This window comes from Lampetra planeri, chromosome 23 (genome assembly GCF_965212315.1).
Source record: "Lampetra planeri chromosome 23, kcLamPlan1.2.h2, whole genome shotgun sequence".
In the NCBI taxonomy this organism is placed as follows: domain Eukaryota; kingdom Metazoa; phylum Chordata; class Hyperoartia; order Petromyzontiformes; family Petromyzontidae; genus Lampetra; species Lampetra planeri.
In genome coordinates this window covers 7,851,861-7,867,322 of record NC_136129.1, presented here as the reverse complement: position 1 = coordinate 7,867,322, position 15,462 = coordinate 7,851,861, and the positions used below count along the sequence as shown (strand labels likewise).

The 15,462-nt window shown below is 52.4% G+C and overlaps 1 protein-coding gene across 1 annotated transcript; it reads left to right on the top strand.

Moving 5' to 3' along the window:
• Positions 1-301: 301 nt before the first annotated feature.
• LOC144726535 (tolloid-like protein 2) lies at positions 302-15,215 on the top strand. Its single transcript, XM_078605329.1, has 13 exons — positions 302-309; positions 460-571; positions 675-789; positions 1,962-2,176; positions 5,321-5,525; positions 6,374-6,519; positions 6,959-7,172; positions 7,783-7,899; positions 9,090-9,202; positions 9,727-9,934; positions 11,188-11,368; positions 12,078-12,152; positions 12,728-15,215. The coding sequence occupies exons 1-13, from the start codon at positions 302-304 to the stop codon at positions 12,792-12,794; spliced, it is 1,776 nt and encodes a 591-aa protein (XP_078461455.1). The 3' UTR covers positions 12,795-15,215.
• Positions 15,216-15,462: the final 247 nt, after the last annotated feature.

Here is a 15,462-nt window from a genome sequence, read left to right as displayed (position 1 = left end):
GAATTATTTTATTATGTTTTATTTGTATTATTTTATTACTTCCCTTCTACGTGACTTTACCGAAAGAACCAAGAAGAACAATAACAACCCCCGTTCGCCACTAAGTGGCGGTGACGTCACCACGGCGCTTGTGCCAGGCTATGTGCACGTTAAGGCCAAACAACCCGCTCTCTCCTGGTTGGTGCCGGACGTCAACGCTGTGGTGAGCAGTGCCATGGGGGGAGGGCCAATTTCAATCGGCCATTGCCCTCATTGCGTTTGTAGCCACCACAGTGGCCAAAGGGGGCTCTGGACAGGCGCGATGGGCCGGCAACCCGTCCACCTTCAACCCAAGTACTGTACCACTAAACCACGTGATCACACACACACACACACACGGCCGTCACACCCAGCCGTGCGTGACCGTCATTCGGCCAGCGTGGCCGAATGTCCTCGACAACCCCCCAACCCCGCACCCAGCCGGAATGTCCCTTTTCTCCAGGTCCACCTGGAGTTCACCTTCTTCGACATGGAGGCGGCCCTCTTCCAGGAGTGCACCTTCGACTACGTGGCCGTGTTCGACGGCGACGCGGCGGGGGGCGGCCCCACCCCCGCCGCCGGTGCCCCCCCCCCCGGCGGCATCCGCTGCCCCCCCCGCGGGCCCCCCCCTGCGCCGCCTGTGCGGGAACCCCGAGGTGCTGGAGCCCCTGGAGAGCGCGGGGTCGCGCATGACGGCGCAGTTCAAGTCCGACTCCAGCATCCAGGGGCACGGGGCGCGCGTGCGGTTCTGGTTCGTGACGGAGGCGCAGGGTACGTGGAGGGGAGGGGCGGGGTACGTGGTGGGGAGGGGCAGGGTACGTGGAGGGGAGGGGCGGGGTACGTGGTGGGGAGGGGCGGGGTACGTGGTGGGGAGGGGCGGGGTACGTGGAGGGGAGGGGCAGGGTACGTGGTGGGGAGGGGCAGGGTACGTGGTGGGGAGGGGCGGGGTACGTGGTGGGGAGGGGCAGGGTACGTGGAGGGGAGGGGCGGGGTACGTGGTGGGGAGGGGCGGGGTACGTGGTGGGGAGGGGCGGGGTACGTGGAGGGGAGGGGCAGGGTACGTGGTGGGGAGGGGCAGGGTACGTGGTGGGGAGGGGCGGGGTACGTGGTGGGGAGGGGCAGGGTACGTGGAGGGGAGGGGCAGGGTACGTGGTGGGGAGGGGCAGGGTACGTGCTGGGGAGGGGCAGGGTATGTGGTGGGGAGGGGCGGGGTACGTGGTGGGTCGAGTTCGATTCCCGCTCGCGGGCCCGACACCGGTGATGATTATTTGAACCGGTCCTGGGCCTCCCCTAGGTCGACTCAAACTCAAATGAGTAACCGGTGCGGTGTGTAAAACATCAGCACTGGGGAGACAAAGGCGGCCGGGCGTGGTGCTGGCCAACTGCCCCCTCGTGTGTCGTTCCAGCCTTCACAGGTGCTCGCTAACAGCACTTGCCCCAAGAGTATGTTCAGGCTATATGGGGGATCTTTGCCTTGATAATGGTGGTGATGATTTTGATGATGGCAGTGGTGGTGGGGATGGTTGTGCTGAACATGGTTGTGGTGTTGGCAGTTATAATTATGATGATGGTGGTGGTAGTGGTGGCGGTGACGATGCTACTTCCACTATTGATCCTGCTGCTGCTGATTATGCTGCTTCTCATGCTGCTGCTGCTGCTTCTGCTGCTTCTGATAATGCTGCTGCTGCTGCTTCTGCTGCTACTGCTTCTGATGATGCTGCTTCTCATGCTGCTGCTGCTGCTTCTGCTGCTTCTTCTGATGATGCTGCTTCTCATGCTGCTGCTGCTGCTTCTGCTGCTTCTGCTGCTTCTGATGCTGATGCTTCTTCTGCTGCTGCTGCTTCTGCTGCTGCTTCTTCTGCTGCTGCTGCTTCTGCTGCTGCTTCTTCTGATATTTCTCATGCTGCTGCGGACGGTGCTGACGGATGCTTCCCCGCCGCCAGTGGGCTGCTCGTCGGTGCTGAGCTCGGAGCAGGTGTTTGGGAGCCCCGGCTTCCCGGCGCCGTACCCGGCGGGCGCCGTGTGCGAGTGGATCGTCCGCGCGCCCGCCAACCGCGCCGTCGAGATCCGCTTCCTTCGCTTCGAGCTGAGGTCGCCGGGGGTCACGGGCTCGGGCGCGACGGACGGGACGCAAGCCTGCGACTCATCGCACGACCACGTGAGCGAGGCTTTGCCTTCGTCGTCGTCGTCGTCGTCATCATCATCAGCATGACCCAACAGCAATCGTACTGTCACCATTGTCAGCTGCAGCATCGTGGCCAATAGCAACCGCTCTAAGAAGCCCTTCTAGGGTGTACTTGGTCTCTTCTTCCATGCTGAACAGACGGCCTGGAAGAGTTGTGAGTGCCCACGCTTCACGCCTGCACACACGACCTGCCAGTTGACCGACTGTGGTGTTTTGCCCATTCGTTCTGCCGAGTGGACAGATGCATTGATACACTTTGGTGAATTAACGAAGAGGCATTATTCAGTTTAACACGTAGGCTTTCGCGACCAATATTATTCATAATCAACGTTTTTGGGTTTAGATCGCGTTATTTATAAATGTGTCGTAACCCTCCACCACCCGACACGGCCAATCAGTAAAAAAAAATGTCACGTTGACAAAAGACAAATAGTTCACTGATTTAGCCCACCGGTGTGTTGAAGCGTGAAACCACAACATTTACAATTTGAGTAGCACGACGTTTCGCTGGTAATTGCATCCAGCATCATCAGGCAATTCGCCAGAATGGTGAGGCTCTGCTCTGTCTCCCGTTCTTATATAGAGCAGCAGCAGCAGGGTGACGTCATCATTAACTCATTATTCGTTGGATCAACCGACACGGCCCAGCGTCGGCGTGTTCACCGCTCGTTGCAGAGGGCTCGCGGTTCGAAACCCCCCGCGGTCCGCACTAGCCTCAGTAATGCCACACGCCGTCTGCTTCACTCGCACGGAGGACGTTAAAGGTTCCCGTGGCATCGTTCACGCGAGTAGAACAACCTTTGGCAAATGTAAAAAATTGCCCAATTGGAATTTTTCCAAAGCAATCAGCGCCGGCCTCCCACCCACCACCCCTCAGACTCGGTGAGGCATTCCTTGATAAGCAAGAGTAGTCGTAATAATAATGTTCCGTGTATGTAAGACGATAGCGTTAATATCTCGGAGGGGGACGGGAGGCTGCATGTGAACCGGGCGTCGCTGCGTTGTCGTCTCAGCTGTCTGTGCGCACGCTAAACTATTTTTTTAAAATGTATTTTACCACGTAAGGCCCACTGAGCTATAGAGCTTTTTTTTAAGAAGCGACCTGGCCACGAATGATCACTCAACAAAGTAGCTTATCGTGGGTATATCTTTAAAAGCTAAATACTCGATTAATCATTGGAGGGAAAAAGCAGAGGAACCCGGAGAAAAATCCACGCGACCACGGGGGAGAACACGCAAACTCCAAATATACAGCAGCAGGCGTCAGAGTCAGGATCGAACCCACGACCTCCTGTATACCAGGCGAGGGAGTTAACATCTCCTAGCCACAGCGGCGCCCACGATCTTGCCACGCGGAGGCCGGGGAACTTTCCGCTTGCCCGCGCCGGCTCTATAATTGAGCGTAATGACGGCGAAAATCAATACGCTCGGCCGTTCATATTTCTGCAACAACAAAAATAATAATTTATTATAATGATATTAAAAAGGATGGGGGGGGGGGGCCCATGGCGGATCGGTTGCCTGGCGCAATTTCTCCGATGACTGAGCCGAGTCGCCACCACGCGCGACACGCGATCTCGGCCGCATTCCCGCGTAATTATCTGGCCGACAGGTGAGTGGCCCCATCCTCATCCTTCCCCCCCCCCCCGCCGCCCATTTTTTCGGGATCACCCCTCGCCGCTCCACACCCCCCCCCCCCCCCCCACGTGTCAATTTGCGGAGATATGCAGACTCACGCCTGCATAAAGTCACTCACGTGTACATTATGTTAAAGGCTCCCACAGAGGTTCAATGTTAAAGGCTCCCATAGGGGTTCAATGGTGAAAGGCCCCCCCCCATAAGGATCTATGTTGAAGGCTCCCATAGGGGTTCAATGGTGAAAGGCTCCCATAAGGATCTATGTTGAAGGCTCCCACAGGGGTTCAATGTTTAAAGGCTCCCATGAGGTTCAATGTTAAAGGTTCCCATAGGGGTTCAATGTTTAAAGGCCCCCATTAGGATCTATGTTGAAGGCTCCCATAGGGGTTCAATTTTTAAAGGCCCCCATAAGGATATATGTTGAAGGCTACCATGGGGTTCATTTTAAAGGCTCTCATGGGGTTAATTGTTAAAGGCTCCCAAATGGATCAATATTTAAAGTCCCCCGCATAAAATTCAGTGTTAAGGGCTCTCATGGGGTTTAATGTTTTAAAACCCCCATAGACTTCAATGTCAAAGGCTCCCATGGGCTGCATAGTTAAAGTGTCCCTGTAACATCTGGTATTTAACCAAAGTTGATTCAAGCGAGCGAGCCCGACTCTACCAGTGACACACGGTCACGCGCGGCTGGGTGTGACGGCCGCGTGCGGGTTTGTGTGTGTGTGTGTTTGTGTGTGTGTGTGTTTGTGTGTGTGTGTGTTCACGTGGTTTAGTGGTACTTGGGTTGAAGGTGGAGGGGTTACCAGCCCCTCGCACCTGTCCAGAGCCCCCTTTGGCCGCTGTGGTGGCTACAAACGCCATGAGGGGAATGGCCAATTGAAAAGCCAATTCAAATTGGTCCTCCCCCCATGGCACTAATCGCCAGAGTTTCGCTTGTGCTGAATCAATGCTGCTGAAGTTATTTTATCCGAAAAAATTGGAAGCGACATCACTAACGTGGGTATCATCATCATCAGCAGCAGCAGCAGCAATAACATCATCAGCATGATTCTTACTATCCCACCCTCGAAGCAGTAGCAGTAGCATCACCATCAGCCGTAGCAGTCGACATCAGCATGAGGTAGGCACATTCATTGTATCATCACGAGCATCATCAGCAGCATCATCGTCAACAGCGACATCATGATCAACAACAACAGCAGGATAATCCTTATCATCATTGTCAGTGTTTTCAAGGTTCAAGTTGTTTTTGTTGAACCAGCAGAGAACTCCAAGAGACACGGTGGTTGGGGGGGGGGGGGGGTTAAAATCTCATTCGAAACAGTGACCCGGGTCGCCAAATTGGACAAAACCCGATAACAAACAGCGGATGATAAAACCCGGCGTTCCGGAGTCCTGACCCCTCATCCGTACCTCCCCCCTGCCTTACCACCCCCCGCTCCCACTGCCCCCCCCCTCCTCCTCTCCCCCCGCCAACAGCTGGTGGTGCAGGACGGCCCCAGCACGACGTCGCCCGTGATTGGCCGCTACTGCGGGAGCAGCGCTCCTGAGCTCGTGGTGTCGGGGGCTTCGGCGGTGCGCATCTCGCTGTGGGCGGCGGCGGCGGCGGCCGGGGCTGGGGGGGCGGTGGGGATGGGGGGGGGCTTCTCCGCGTCCGTCAGATTCGTGACGCCCGTGGCGTACGGTGAGTGGGCACTAGTGCTGGATTATCCTCGTAGCAAAAGCAGCATATGCTACCGGTGGCGGATGAAGCTAGTGCGGGGCCTGTAGCAAATGTTATGAAGGGTGCCCTAAATAAATAAAAAACACAAAAATTAAAACACACATTTTTTGTAAAGTAATTGTATTTTTTTATTTGCTATACAGCCAGATAATACGACAAATCGCTAACCTTAAACACCCAGTCGGTCGTCAAATCGTACTTTGTACTGCCATCGTGTTTTTCGTCTTGTTTGTTGCTGCAACGTTTTGACCCGCCACTGCTGGACATCTTGTGGATAAAGAGTTTCATAGCTCGTCAAATTCCTCCAGAATATATAAACATTCTGATTCTGCTCCTCCAAAAATAAGAAAAAGTTTCCTTAATTTACCCAAGGATGCCCGTCATGTAATAATCATAATCATCTTTACTGCAGGAAGCCTCACAATAAAACCTCGATGAATGAATGAACGATTCTGTGACCGTCTGGAACACTCTTCCTTCTAATATCGGGAAGCCAATGGAGCTATGCATTTTTAAATCATTTACATTGTTTAATTTGTTGTCCTTCCCCCGCACCTCCGATATGCACGGTTGGCTACGTACGGTGCGAAAGAGGTTTAACATACAGTACATACAACAGTGGTGATGATGGTAATGATGGTGATGACGATGATGACGATGGTGATAATAATGATGATGGTGACGATGGTGATAATGACGACGGTGACGATGCCGATTCGGTCGGTCCTGGCGGATGTGGTGCCATGCGTACAACTTGAACAACCGATCAAATGTAACGCCGTCCCCGTGTGCCGCTGCGTCGACGCCAGGCCCCGGTTCCCGCACCTATGCCGTGCGCCTGGGCCCCAGCTCGCCCCGGGCCTTCGCCAGCCCCAACTGGCCCGACCTGTACCCCCGCGACGAGGACGCGAGGTGGGAGCTCACGGCGCCGCTGGGACACCGAATCCTGCTGCAGGTGCGGCGCCAGCACCACGCGTGCCTCTCGCACGGTGACGCAGCACGCGTGTGTCGCACGTGTGTTGGCGTGCGTGTATGTGGCACGTGTGTGGCACGTGTGTGTGTGTTTCGTGTGTGTGCACACGGAGGGCGGTTTAAGGCTCAATCTGGAGCTGGCGACTCGATGATGAGGCATGAGCGCGATCATTTTGCTAAACAACAGCGTTCCCTGCCCTGCCCTCTCTGCCCCTTCCTGCTCTTCCCTGTACTTATCTGTCCTTCCCTGCCCTTCCCTGTCCTTCCCTGTACTCCCCACCCCCCTCAATGTCCGAGACTTCCTCATCCAAAACCTGCTCCGCCATGCTTCCTTCATCCCTTCCCCTCCATACCATTCTCTCCCTCCCCCATCCCGTGCCCCCCGTGGCCCAACCTCTTGCCCCCCCCTCTTGCCCCACCAGTGGCTGGACTTCCAGCTGGAGGGCGCCTCTCCGCTGAGCTGCCGCTTCGACAGCGTGACGGTGGAGTGGGGCGGCGCTCCCATCGTGCTCTGCTCCGACTCCGTGCCGCCGCCCGTGTCGTCGCGTGCGCGGTCCCTCAACGTCTCCTTCCACAGCGACGCGGGGCTCCACTTCCGCGGCTTTCGTGCCACCATCACGTTCCTGCCCGTAGCAGGTGAGGTCATGTACCTGTCCTGTGTCCATAGTAGGTGATATCACGTACCTGTTGGTGTCCAGGTAGCTCACTTAACGTGTTCACCAGATGAGTTGCGCACCGGGTTGAGTGTACTGTTTGGCTGTTACACAACCGAACTGCTCGCCAGGCACCGACCTGGCCACACCAGGTGGAAGCACATCCCCCGCCAGTCTCATGCCCGTGGGGACGATTTGCAATGGCGATTTTTTAAATAAAGTTGGCATCTCCGATCATCAAAGTAATCGATTACTCTCCCATTCATTGGTTCTGTTACTCGACTAATTGTACGGATAAGGCAAACAAAAAAAACAGTCTGACCTTTGCCCACGTGTGACACTGGATGGGAGCTGATGGGCGGGGTGTTGTGACGTCATCAGCATTGTCAGTTGCGCCACGTTAGGCGTGGCTTGCAGGGGGTTTCCTACCTTCGGCAGGCAGGATGTGGAGGCGACCTCCATTTTTAAAGGGGCCCTTGTAATCAACCACAAAAAAAAGCAGTCGTTTACAATTTTTGCGATTCGACGAATCATCGCCGAATGCGACGTTCGATCACCGCGGCCACGCCTGCGCTCACCGTTTGTCTGTGCAGATGAGGAGGAGACAACGACGACGAGACGAACGACGACGACGACGGTCATGGGGCCACCACAACCCAGCCGGACTGCAAGCACCACCAGCCCCCCACCGTCGCCGCCACCGCCCCCCGGTCAGCCGACGCACTCGCACCGTCGCTCATCCCAAACATAACCGCGGGCCACCCTGTCAATATTTTTTCAATTATTATGTAATTTTTTTTTTGCCAGACCTAGCCACAAATGATCACTCAACAATGTGGCTTATCGCGTGTAAATGTATAACAGTCAAAGACTCTATAAATGCATGTTGCTTCTCAACGTGGAGGGGAAAACCAGAGGAGCTGGAGAAAAATCCACGTGACCACAGGCAGAACACGCAAACTCAAAATATACAGGCGTCACGGTCGGGATTAAACCCACGGCCTCCTATATACCAGGCGAGGGAGTTAACATCTTGCCATGGCAGCACCCAACACAGACAACCTTTTAAGGTCACGATGTGATTACTTAGTCGTTTCCAGGACGCACTCCATCCGTATCGGTGCGCTTTTTTTTCCAATTGGGAATTAGTTTTGCGTAGGATTATCAACTTTTTTTCCAATTAAAATCAATCGCGTGTCCTTGCTGGTAGGCACGAATGCCGAATGCCGAGCGCGAGGTTAATAGAACACCAGAGGGAACATCAAATATGAAACTTGGCAGTAGCACGGCGTGTCTCCCAACAAGGCCATCAGATTGAGCTTCATACCGGTGATGTTGCATGTTAAAAAAAAAAATCACTAAAACCCGGCACGCTTGCATCACTTGACGACGGTATTTTATACGGCTGCGTCGGGTGGAGGACGGTGTGCGACACACGTTGGTGTTGCGCTCACGCGGTCTGGCTCGAAGATATATCGTGGATGTGTGCACATTATTCTGATAAAAAAAAAAAATTCAACTCCCACATATTCGTCAATAACACTGTGTGTCATAGGCAACGTTTCGCGCAATGGCTAAGAAGACATTGCCTATTGTTTATTTTTACTTTTGAATTCCACACAGTGTTGCTATCGACGAATGTGATGAGGTTATCCGTTATTTGTGCTCGCTCGCCACTGCCAACGCAGCAGTTTCGCATAATTCATTACTTATCCCAAAGCACGTATTGACATTTGCACTTAAAAACGTAAATATCCGCAGTGGTGCGTACATAACATGACATGCCACAAAGCATGTAAAGCAACAGTCGCGTTTAAATGATGAAGTGCCGTACAGATTATTTTTTTCGTATTGTTTGACCGTTAACCCTGAAACCCGTTTACCCTCACGGACCGGACAGTGCGGCAGCTTTTCAGCGGCTCGCTGACGTTCGACAACGTGGAGTTCACGCCGGCGCTGGGCGACAGGGAGAGCAACGTCTTCAGGGCCATGGCAGAGCACGTGGCTCACCTGGTGAGTGCCGATCTCCCCCATTTCCAAGGGGCCTTAGAGGCACAGCGCTTTCTTTTTTAATCGTTTTTTTTTATTAACCGGTTCAGATAATCGTCACTGGTGTTGGCCGTGAAGGGTTAATCGAACTCGGGTCGCCGGGTTCGTAGCGCAGAGGGGTTCTCTCCCACAACGGTGCCTTATCTCTTAAAGGGAAAGGATGTCTTCAAGGTGCAGGTGCACACTGACTATGTGCAGCAACTAGCACGCAATCGTTTTCATCCACTTTGACGGAGGCACCGTATCCCTTTCTTCGTACGAGTCATGTGACGGGTAACAAATGACCATACGTAGCAGTGCTGTTGCCAGAAGGGGCGAAATTTCAAAAGGAACTTTGCCGCTCGCCAAGGGTGCCGGTTTACATTCAAGAGTGTGCGGGCCTAGTGCCATTCGCCGGGGCCACCCGGCATCCCCCTCTTACCGCCGATCTCAACCGCTGCCCCCCTTGCCCATCGTTGCCGCTGCCCCCGCCACCACCACCCGCGCAGCTGGAGCAGGCGCTGGGCGATGAGGAGGTGCGCGCGGTGGTGACGGAGTTCGCGCGGGGCAGCGTGGTGGCGCGCTACGAGCTCGCCGTCACGTCCGCCCGCCTGGTGTCCGCGGACGAGCTGCAGGGCCGGGTGGCGCGCCACATCGGGCAGCATGGAGGACGCCTCGGGGACCTGGCCGTGGCACCCGGGTCCTTGCACGTGGCCGGTGAGATGCGGGGGCAGTCGTGCACATGCCCAGCAACATTATCTGTATAACACATTCCTGCGGAGGGAGCTGGTAGGAACGTTGGGTTGCTCGGTCAATGGCCAGGATCAACGGCGGCGTGGTGTATTCCGCAAATATGCCCGACTGTGAGGGCGGGCACAAGCCGGCGTGAGTAGGTTAAACGTTGAGTTTTATAAGGGCACCACGGGGTGACCAGACCCTCCCCATCCAGCCCCACCCCTCCCACCCCCCACCCAGCCCCACCCAGCCCCTCCCCACCCTCCCCACCCAGCCCCTCCCCACCATCCCCACCCAGCCCCTCCCCACCCTCCCCTCCCCACCCAGCCCTACCCTCCCCACCCAGCCCCTCCCCACCCTCTCCTCCCCACCCAGCCCTTCCCTCCCCACCCAGCCCCTCCCTGCATGACGGACGGACACAATAATCCCCTGTAGGCTGGTGGAACCAGAGGGTTCCTACCAGTATAAATGTATTTTTATTTTACCAGATAAGGCGCACCGAGCTACAGAGCTCTTTTTCAGAAGCGACCTGGCCAAATGATTGCTTATCATGTGGAAATGTGGAAATTTATAGCAACCAAATACTCTAAACGCATGTTTCTAAATGTGGAGGGAAAAACCGGAGGACCTGAAGAAAAATCCATGCGACCACATGGAGAACACATTCTTTGGTTCTTTCGGTAAAGTCACGTAGGTAGAAAAACAATAATAAAGTGAATAAAAGTGAAAAATAATAAAATTATAATAAAAACCACGACGTTTCGATCACGACACAAGCGGTCGTCATCAGGAAAAGGGGGTTAGCCTCTAAAGGCAAACTATTTATAAAGGTTTAAAATGGGCGTAGCCCAAGTGTCAGCGGCATGGGCGGGGCAGCTAATGTTAATATAAGTGATGGACCACAGCGGCGTTGGTGATGGGTTTCCACCAGCAGGGAGAACATTATAACTCCAAATATATAGGCATCAGGGTCGGGATCGAACCCACAGCCTCCTATATACCAGGCGAGGTAGTTAACATCTCACCACCATGGCACCTCTAACTCTAACCCAAGACACAACAATGTTCTAGATGTGGTATGCACGTATTCTATTCATATCCCTGAACCCTAACCCCATCACAACCCTGAGTATGGTATGATAGAGTAAAATCAACACACTGATTTGGCTCTTCTTCATCATCATCATCGTCATCGTCATTGTCGTGTTTATCTTTGTCCTCATTAATGTTTCCAGACGGTCCGTCATCGTCAGCGTCATCATCGTCGTCGTCCGTGTCGGGACCTGGGACCTCATCGCGTCTTACCGTCGGCCTCTCCGTGGGACTTCTGCTGCTGCTGGGCATCGTGGCGGCTGTGGCGGCCGTCGTTCTGATGCGGAAGCGGCAGGAGGGGGCCCTGCTCAAGCTCCCGTTCATGTGAAGTTCACGAGACCCACGAGACCACAGCAACACTTATTTAATTATTATTATTATTATTTATTTGACTTTATCATGATTTTAAATAAAATAACAGAGGTCACAGAGGGGATACATTTCGCGTGTGCACAACATACTCGTTCCAGCCGCAACCTCTTAGTAAAATCACCCCCAAAGTGAGGGCCGATTAAAGTTACACGGGTTCACTACCCTACAACTGTAGGGATAACGGTAGGGAACAGTGGGTTAACCAAGGAAGGGGGAGAAAGGGGAATAAGGGAAGGGAGGGGGGTGGGGGGAGAGGACCACGGCAACACTTCAACACAACCCCAACATAAACACCGCAGGACGTGAACCCCACAGCGATCAGATCGCTGTAATCCCGGTCACTAAACCCACACACACGCATGTGGGTTTAGTGAACAAGAAACCACCCCACACACACACACAAACCCCACATCTCATAACACCACCGACCCAGTAAACATGGACCAACGCTGGTCCAACGGTTCCAACCGCATGCCAAAGTTGGCCCAATACTACACGTTCGCAGGGAAGGCACCTGCACGGCCAGGCGGGCGACCGATCCGACGGCGCACGTTGCACGCCAGGCCCCTTTCACGGCTACGGCTGGCCCCATGCTTGCCCCTGTGACCTCCCAACCCCTGCCTCACACCCCCCTCCTATCTTCCCTCCGCTCCTGCTGCAGGTATTTCCGCAAGAAGCCGCTGAAGGAGGACATCACCGGCCTGGACGACAAGCAGGGGGAGACACCAGCCTACAGGTGCCCCCCACAAGCGAGCGAGTGAGCAAGCGATGTGTCTCGCCGGCCTCGCCTTAAATAACGAGCTCCACATCGCCTGCAATCGCATCACCTTTTTTTCTGGCCACCGCTAACGTTGGTGGCGAGTGTCATTTGGACATGTCCTGGGAACCCCGCCCCGCCCCTCCTTCACCAACCCGTCCTGACCAGTGTGCTATGTGTCTCCAAACAACTCCCACGACCAACATGGCTTGGGGGAGGCTTTCATTCAGCAGTGGACCGACAAACGGCTGTAAACGTCGCATGTAGGATTCGGCACGCATTTGTAAATCCAGGTGTGGATATTCGGGCTAGGTTCGGCCGCTTGCTGAGAAGTTATTTTCTCAAGCCTCCATGACGCGCCACAACTTCTGAAGATGCCCGCAGTAGTGCGTTGGCGAAAGCTTGAGAGAAGATATGCTCAATACACGGCTTAACCCGGACCACCACACTGGGCTGTAGATGTACTTTGTATGAATTCAACTCTGTAAGGTTTGCTACTAACATTGTCCCCGCATTCCCCACGATGCCCCTTCTCTTCCTCTCCTTCCCCTCAGCAACCCGGTTGTTGGGATGGATAACAACACATACAGCATACCCGTGCAAGGCTTCTCGGAGACCTAGGCCCGGGCGCGTTCATCCTGCAAGACTCTTACGCCTGTCTCTAAAACCCTCCAAGTCACCTTTAAAAACTAAAAAAGCTTTTGGGTGTTCTTAAAAAGGGGTAACTTTCCTGTAAACCCATTACCATTTTAGACCCTGGATATGCTTTTTAAGGGCTGGCAGTTTGCTTTAAACATTTTTTTTATTTGGGGTGTTTGCACATGAAGGGCAGAATCGTAATGTTAGAAACACAGCGGTGTGAAGGAAATATTTACCTAATGTAAACAGTTATTTGCCAAAATAGAAGCACAGCCAAGAAACGTTCATTTGGGGGGTTCTGTTAGAGAACACACATTCTGGCAAGCGGTAATACAAATGTGTGTGTCTGTATGTATGTATGTGTTTGTGTGTGTGTGGAAGGTGGTGGCGCAGTGGTTAGTTCACTGTGTCGAGTGTGATTACTGGCCACGGCTAACATCCGTGGCAAGTGATATCTGAACTGGCCCTGGGCCTCCTCTGAACCGACCCTGGGCCTGCCAGGGCCAGTTTGTACTGGCATCATGCTACAACGCTGGGCTGGACAGCACCAGGGGTAGTCCCCGGCAACCAAGGTGCAGGCAGTGGAGTGGGACCTGCCAGTCCCTCCTAGCCTGCCACAAAGCCGGCGAAAAAGGCCCGGCACATGGGTCACAAAGACGTGCAATGCTCTGCACCCAGGCAGCTGGGGCAGACTGCATATTGATCAAGGTTATCTAAAGTCCTAGGACAAGGTCAGGCCCTTTCCATTTTTGCTTTACGCAAACAAGAAGAAAGAAATACATTGAAATAAAGAAGAGAGAAGAATGGGCGAATGATACAAGCCTGTGCAAGGCCAAAATGCGAGGAAGATAGAACCGCAATCCTCTTTTATAGGTGCAGGTGGGATGGTCTTCAAGAGAAGTATTCTCTGCATGGCCTGGCGACATCCTGATGAAATACCTAATAGGATTGTAGGTGCTGCTGGACTATTTAAAACATTACAGTTTTTGTTGTTTGTAAAAGTTTGTAGGTGAATGTGGCCCGGTGGCCGTGGTCAGGCAGCTAGAGGGTTCAAGGAGCTGGAACCGCTGATATTTTAAAATTCGAAACGAGTCTCAGCCACCTGTGATTAAAGTGGAATCTCAAGTGTCGCAAGTTGATGATCTCAGCACTGTCACAAGTGATAGCCCCCCAAAAATACAATTGGATTAAGTTTGGGTTTGCACTTGGTTTGGTTCAATTTCTGCTCCGAGTATTAGAATATTACTCTTAGGTTTGTTTGGTAAAGTCACGTAGGTAAAAAATTAAAATTGTAATAAAAATTTATAAAAGTAAAATAAAATCACAGGTGGAATCGTCACAGCACGCTTGCTGTGACGGTTCCACCTGAAGACGGAAGCTTGTGTTGCCTCTGAAACGTGATTTTTATTTAACTTTTATTATTATTATTTTTTACCTACGTGACTTTACCGAAAAAACCTAAGGGTATGAATCCTTGCAGTCACGAAAGCTTCAAATCTAGAATTATTAGAATATTGGTTTGACTGCCACGTGATGAACATTACTCTGTACCACAGTGGATGGAAAAAGTGTTGCCCCCTACTCTGAACATCAGAGGTAATTTGACGGTATCTCAGAAGTGGTTCTGTTAAGTCCACTTTCCCCGGGCCATAATTTAATATGGAGTTGCATTGCCCTACAAGAAGTTCCACATTGATTGTTTATCTCATAAAATGACCCTGCTAGCGGGATCAAATTAGGTAAGGAACATTTTTGGAGACAGAAATATCATTGACATGTTAAATGAGCAGAATTGAAATAGATTATCACTAAGATATGGTCATAAGTGCCATTTATGTTACAGAATTTGGCTTTTGAGTTATTTAACGCAATATAAATTTTGACTACCATTCGCCAAACATTTCTCTGTAGCAGGGCACGTGGGAAACTGCAGCACGACATAGTATGTGGATTAAAAAAGAAAGTTACCTAAAGGGAGCTCAGAAAAAAAGTTCTATAATATAATTTTTTTGCGGCTCATTTCTCTAACACGGAGAAATGCAACTGCTCTACTTGGAGAGTTGACGAATGGACACCTCTTCATCTCCTGACAAGAGGACTGGAATAAAACTGGGAGAAAAATATTTTCAAAGTGTTTGTTTCGCAAAGAGTGCTTTGTTGAACGCCGAGTGCGTGTGTTGTATGCTTGGTGATGGATTAAAGGGTTACAGGAGCCTGCTAGCGAGTGCGGTAACATAGTTTGACATGTAATTCTTCTTTTAGGTAGACTGAGATGCACACGTGATTATAAAATTTACAAGTGAGACGTGTATTCTGTATATTATGGATTGTATTTTTCTGCATAAGCTACCTATCACTTGTACACAATGTGCCTTGATTTGAATAAACCATCATATAAAGAAATGCATTTGTTGTGTCCTGCGGGTTACCTGAATAAAACGAGCAGCCACCCCTTAAAAGGAAAAATCACCTCTGTAAACTTAGTACGGTGGTGCAGTGGCTATTAATTCTTGGACCGTTTCGTGAGCCTCACATTTATCTTACATCTTTACAACGCTTAACTGTCTTAACTCCCTTATTGACCTGGAGCTATGACAAGTCTTACACTGGTCAACACACTTTTTCTGGCATAATGTATTCCAACGGTTTT